The 6,908-nt window shown below is 40.2% G+C and overlaps 1 protein-coding gene across 2 annotated transcripts in view; it reads left to right on the forward strand.

The window, feature by feature from the left end:
- The window catches only part of Sike1 (suppressor of IKBKE 1), a 24,366-nt gene extending 19,116 nt beyond the window's left edge, over positions 1–5,250 (forward strand). The window contains exon 5 of one of the 2 annotated variants that reach the window (XM_050157581.1): positions 4,567–5,250. In XM_050157581.1, coding sequence (XP_050013538.1) covers positions 4,567–4,752 — 186 coding nt within the window. In that variant the 3' untranslated portion in view covers positions 4,753–5,250. The other variant, XM_050157584.1, reaches the window with a different exon arrangement.
- The last annotated feature ends 1,658 nt before the right edge of the window (positions 5,251–6,908 follow it).

Genomic DNA, 6,908 nt, shown 5'->3' on the forward strand with positions numbered 1-6,908 from the left:
TTTTTTGGTTTTTCGAGACAGGGTTTCTCTGTGGCTTTTGGAGCCTGTCCTGGAACTAGCTCTGTAGACCAGGCTGGTCTCAAACTCACAGAGATCCGCCTGCCTCTGCCTCCCGAGCACTGGGCTAAATTCATTCTTAAGGTGTCTCTGAGTCTTCCTTCCACAGACCCAGGTAAACCCAACACCCACGCCGCAAAAATAAAATTTAATAAATCTCGTATATTTGTTTCTGCTGTTCTCTGCAGACATATATGACAAATGGTCTTTTTATAATCCCGATTCAATTAAAATTTAAAGCTGGCTTTGAAGCTGCAGTGTGACTCTCTCTAAAGCCAAGCATGCTTGTTAAAGAAAAAAATCTAAAATCTCTAATGTCTCGTGTCAGAAGAGTCACCTGATATAGGACAGAGGAAAAATCAAAATTAAAGGACTATTTTATTGCCACTAATCTCATAATCCTTTGGTTTTATTTTGACTCTTTAAAATTTACCTTAAGGTTTCCTCAAAATTTATAAGATTATTATATTTGTTTAAACTTTCTGCCATATTAATGATCATATCAAGTACTAACTCTAGAAATAGGCTTTGTTGGACTCTGGCGTCCAAACACCGAGAAGGAGTCGCCCCCAGAGACCACACACCACAGCCGATGCAAAAGCATGAGGATTTTATTAATTCTGTCATGACAGGGTCCCCCAGCATTCGGGAAGCCAAGGGACCTCGAATAGCGGGTACAGTCTACTTTTAAAGGGGCCACAGAAGCAAGGGGGGTTGTTCTTTGACTATTCTGATTGGCTTATTTGAAAGGGCTATTACCAATAATTGACTGGAGAGCTGTTGCCAGATCAGATGAGGTAAGAGGTCATTTTGACCTCGTTTCCCAGGGGACAGAACCAAAGCATACGTATATGGGTAATTGTTCAGGAACTGAGTACGTGCAAGTGTAGCTGTTAGGTCCTTGGTTCCCAGGGGAGGAGGGGAAGCACTATGGCACAAAGGCTGAGAGGATTCAGAATTGTCAAAAATGGCTTCAGGATTGTCTTAAAGTCTTACAGCTTCATCTTGCTTCCTGTTTGTGATTCCAGGCTTGAATCTAAAGCAGGTAACTAGGAATTAAGATTGTGTACATCAGATGTACATAACAAACTGTAACCCTTTATCTCTCCAAGATCTGCTGCATACTTAAAATGCTGACACTTAAAATGTTTGTTTTCTGCAGTGAACCATAACTGTGCCTAACAGCAACCTTTGACGTCTCCAGAAGGATGATGGGGCCCCAGAACTGTAAACAGAGACTGTGCTTTCCTTTCCCAGACTTCCAAACCCAAATAATCACACAAAAACTACAGGCGGTGGTGGCACACGCCTTTAATCCCAGTACTTTGGAGGCAGAGGCAGGAGGATCTCTGTGAGTTCGAAGCTAGCCTGGGCTATAAGAGCTAGTTCCAGGACAGGCTCCAAAGCTACAGAGAAACCCTGTCTTGAAAAACAAACAAAAAAAATTATTAATTACAACACTCTTTGGCCAATGGCTCGGGAATATTTCTAGCTAGCTCTTACATTAAATTAATCCATTTTTATTAGTCTATATTTGGCCATGTGGCTATGGCATTACCTCATTTACTACATATCTTGTTTCCTCCATAGTTGACTGGCATCTCCTTGACTCCATCTATTCTCTACATATATCTTTGTTCAGATTTCCCATCTGGTTTTACTCTGCTAAGTTATTGGCCATAACAGCCTTATTCATCAACCAATAAAAGCAACACATATACAGAAAGACACTCCATATCACAGAACAACAATTCCACCTGGATTGTGGTAATGCCACTAAGTTGACAAACCTCGCAAAGATCAGCTTTGGACTACAGACTGCTGAAACAACATGAAAAGGATTAGCTAAGATGGTCCAGCCTCATAGACTACTGCAGCCAGGACATCAGATAAGCCCTGCACATTCCCATCGCACCGAGACTGGACAACAGCTAACTCTCCCAGGATTTTATCATCATTTCAGTTTTTCAGGTCCCCTAAAAGTGCCATCATCCCAGACAACAGGAACTAATTTTAAGAACACAATACCCACATTCCCAAGAGGTAGGGTGGGTGGGTTTTGGTTGTTCCATGGATTACAGATGATTATCATCATTTAGAGAGTATTATTTGCAAGTATTGTTGGTCATAGTCAGGGAGAAAACTAAGCAAAGGAGATTAGATTCAGGAATCTTGTTCTGCAAAGAAAATGAAGGTATAGGAATAATAGGATAAAGGAGCAAGTTATTGAATCGACTTTTAAACTAAAAAAGCAATTACTGGTCTTAAATATTTTACATCAGTACGAATTTTGTATATTGATACAAATTTAAGGTTATTATTGTTATATTGTATATATATTTCTACAAATATGAGGTTATTTTTGTTATTCTATATGTGTGTTTCTATTCTTGTTTACGGTATTGTACCTATGCAGTTCATTTAACGATGTAATGTAAATTTCTAGTCCTTGAAAGTTATCATTACAAACTATTTAGGATGATAAAGTAATGCAGGTTACTAGTTAGTCTCCTATAACAATCAGACTTGTAGTCACATTAGGTGTGTCTTCAAGATCAAACAGATACATTTTAGATAGACAGGTAGTCCTCAAACACTTCAGAGATCTACAGAATACAGTATTTAAAATGTTTTAATAGCACAAGGCTTTTCTTGACAATGAGACACATCTGCTTTTGGCAGCACCAATATACTTCAAAAAAGGATGATGGGCATTGAAGAACCTCCACAAGGAGTTTGCTTTCTTTATTACAAAAGCTAGCCATTTGGGCAAGAAACTGCCCTTGCCTCAACTGCTGACAGTATGCTGTCCAAACTGGACCAGCAGGACGCACAAAAAAGTGACTGCTGGACTTTGCCAAGACAGGATGGTCCTTTAAAAATGTTTACTTCCCAGCAAAATCTGTCAGATATTCTAGGCCTGTGGACTAAAGACGGATGCCCCAACTTTACGAGGAAACTTAGCCAACTGTCCATGCAGCCAGCTGTTTCTGTTGTTTCTTTTAGTTTTGGAAGTTGCTTGTTCTCTACTTCTTTTTTACTGAGGTAATGTTATATCCTTCTGGGGTCTTTAATTGAGTTGAAAACTAGATAGTCATAGTTTTCATTAGTTATATTAGAAGATAAATTAGGTACAGGCTTTGGACTCATCCAGATAGAATACATAATTTGGTATTTCACACCAAATACAAATGACAAATACAAATTACAAATGATTGTAAATGTAATTCTTACCTGATAATTATTCTTATTGTTTATAGTTTTACCATGTTAGAGTTAAAACCTTATCTTCTTATTTAGACAAAAAGGAAGTGTTGTGGAATAATCATTTTGTACTCTGTGAAGATGTGTCACTTTGATTGGTTTATTAAAAAGCTGAACGGCCAATAGCTAGGAATGATTTTCAGGGCAGAAAGAATGCTGGGAAGAAGGTGGAGTTGCCAGCTACACAGAGAAGGAACAAAACATCCAGGAGAACAGATAAATGTCATGAGTCACATTGTAATACATAGATGACTAGAATTGGGTTAATTAAAATTATAAGCGCTAGTGGGACAAGCATAAGCTATTGGCCAAGCTTTCATAATTGATAAGAAGTCTCCATGTGAGCCAGGCAGTGGTGGCGCACGCCTTTAATCCCAGCACTCGGGAGGCAGAGGCAGGTGGATCTCTGTGAGTTCGAGGCCAGCCTGGTCTACAAAAGCTAGTTCCAGGATAGGAACCAAAAAGTTACGGAGAAACCCTGTCTCAAAAAAANAAAAAAAAAAAAAAAAAAAAAAAAAAAAAAAAAAAAAAAAAAAAAAAGAAGTCTCCATGTGGTTATTTGGGAGCTGGCTGTTGGGACAGAAAAATCCAGCTACAGGGCATGGTGGCTGCATAGTGAGACCCTGTCTTAAAAAAAATAAATTCTTTTGGGTGTATGTGTACATGTGTGGAAGGGTAGGAGGCACTATGTGCCATGATGCACACGTGGAGAGGACAGCCTCAGGTGCTTGTCTTCCACCTTGTTAGCAGCAGCGCCTCTTGTTTCCTTCTGTGTACACCAGGATAGCTGACTCCAAGGTTTCTCCTGTCTCCTCCTAGCTCACCACAGAAGAGCTGGGGTTAAAGATGTGTTGGTACCTCTCTGTCTTTTTTATGTGGGTTCTGGGAATTCGACATCAAGTCCTTGGACTTGTGTTGTAAGCACTTTACCCACTGCCTGCTCATCTCTAAGTGGCTTTCTGGGACTGGTGTGTGTGAGAGACCAGTTTGGAGGGACTCTCAGAAGCTGGGGCTTTTGCCAGAACTGTGATAACTTATTGTAGCTTCTCAATACAGTTGAGAGACAGGAAAAACAAGTATGAAGCTGCTGCTCATGCAACAGGGCATATTAGCTTACAGTAGGCTTTGTCTAAATATGAGTATGCTACCGTTCAAAAGCACAGATTACTACATGACTGGGTAACAGGCATTTCTTTTCATTATCAGTTATGCACTTTACATAATTGCATTGCTATGCTCTTACAGGACCAGCACTGCAGGTTTGTCTACACCAGCATCACCATAAAGACAGGACTAATGCACCTCCCTAAAACTTCACTACCTCATGACATCACTAGGCAATGGGAATTGTTCAGCTCCTTTGCAACACAGTCACTTTCCCATGTGTGGCCTAACAGACCAACGGTCATGTGGGATAGAACTATCATATAGAATCTCTGTCTCATAAAGAGGAACTATCAGACAAACCAAAATTGGAAGACATTGACAAAATAGATGACTGACATTCTTCCAAAGACAGAGGCCTAGAAAGATCACTCAGCTGTTAAGAGCACATGTTGCTTTTGAAAAGGACTCAAGTTTGATTCCCAACACACATATTAGGCAGCTCACAATTAATTGTAATTCCAGCCCTGGCTTCCATGAGCAGCCACACTCATGTGCAGTGTGCATGTAAAGACACACTCATACACACACATATTTAGAAACATCTAAAAAATAAAGACAAAGATAAGAATGGAAGAAACTGAGGAACTACCATCGACTGAGAACTGTGAATGAAGGCAACGGATAGTCCTACACTGGATCCTGAGAGAGAAAGTGAGCATTAAAGAAAAGACTGGTGAAACCCAGGCTGGTTTCATTGTTGACTTATATTGTTATGTCAAGGTTAATTGCCCAACTTTGAAAAAAAAAAACATTCTTTTGTTATGTAAAGGGACATAGGAGCAGCTGGTTGAAGTGTTCCTGGGAGCTTCCTGTTCCCAAAACTGAGTCCTCTGGAAGTCTAAAACTACCTCAAAACAAATGCATTCCTGATGTCTGATAAAGATTTGCATAGTTTCCTGTGTTTACTTGCCTATATTGATTGCTTTTTAAAATAGACATTCAATTTTTTCCTCCATTTTTCCTTTGTTTGGCTTTTTCTTCGTAGTGCATATTAACTGTTATATATTCATGTTTCTAATACTTTTTTTTATATGTGGTTACTTTCCTAATCTGTTGGTCTTGAAAAAATAGACGTTTTTGGCTTAAATGTTTTTTCATTTCAGTTTATGTGTGTGTGTGTTTGCATACATATATGTCTGCTCACCATAAGTGACCAGTACCCAGAGTGGTCAGAAGAGGGTGCCAGGTACCTTGGGACTGGAGTTACATACAGTTGTGAGCCTCCATGTAGGTGCAAGGAATCAAACCACTAGGCCAAGACTGGAATGAGGCAATGGGTGACAGAAAGTTTTGGTAGCCCATGAAGATGAATGGAGACAGATTTCAGTGAATCAGCTCAGTTTTATTCTAGAGTATAAGAAATATATGGGACTGGGGAGCCTGGGGACAAACCCTCATTTGCATTAAGTGGAATGCTCCTATCAGAAGGCTTAGTTTGTGGCAGCAGGGTCCCATAGCAGAGTCCCTAAGCAACAAGATCTGTACCAAGGGTCAAACTAAAGATAAAACAGATTTCTGGTTTAGAAACGCGCACGCCTTTAATCCCAGCACTTGGGAGGCAGAGGCAGGCAGATCTCTGTGAGTTCGAGACCAGCCTGGTCTACAGAGATAGTGCCAGGACAGGCTCCAAAGCCACAGAGAAACCCTGTCTCGAAAAACCAAAAAAAAAAAAAAAAAATAGAAACAGCTTTCAGATAAGGGACATTCTCCAATCCAGATGAGGGCAGGAAGCTTTGTTGGAGGGAGGGAGTTCCATGCTGTGAAGATAAGCTGCTAGGCGCGGGGAGGCTGCAACCTCGGACCAGCCAGCAACATCTTCCAACATCTCCCCCATCGTACTTTTTAATGGAGAGGTGTCAGTGTAAACCTTGAGAAACCCGTCACCTGTGTCAGAAGGGTCCAGGGTAACTGTAGTGTTGGTGGTCTGTCACCAGAAGAAATGAATAAGGCAGGGGGCAAGTATCAAAATAAAATATATCATAATCTGATAAAGGGTAGGAGCCAAGAGAATAGGAGGTTATGGAACCAGCTAATTTGCTCTATGGGTTTCTCTGCCTGTTTTAGAACTCACTCTGGAGACTAGGCTGGCCTCAGAACTAACAGAGATCCACCTGCCTCTGCCTCCTGAGTGCTGGGATTAAGGGCATACACCATTACCAGCATTACCAGGTGAAAACTGGCAACATACTTATTGATCACGCATAAATAGTGTCACACCATCGATACAACCTTAGATTCAGTACAACATGTTATCCATCCTGCTAACATTATTTACTGAATATAAAAGTCACTGATGAAAATGATCTTTAAGGATATAGTGATGAACCACACAGAAAGCTGAGCTTTATGCTATAGTTCATGAAGATGGACAATAAACAAAGTCTCAGATATATTAATTTTGGATAGTTATATTCACTGAA

The sequence above is a fragment of the Alexandromys fortis genome, unplaced genomic scaffold (genome assembly GCF_014885135.2).
Source record: "Alexandromys fortis isolate MF-2015 unplaced genomic scaffold, M_Fortis_MF-2015_v1.1 scaffold_78, whole genome shotgun sequence".
Classification (NCBI taxonomy): Eukaryota; Metazoa; Chordata; class Mammalia; order Rodentia; family Cricetidae; genus Alexandromys; species Alexandromys fortis.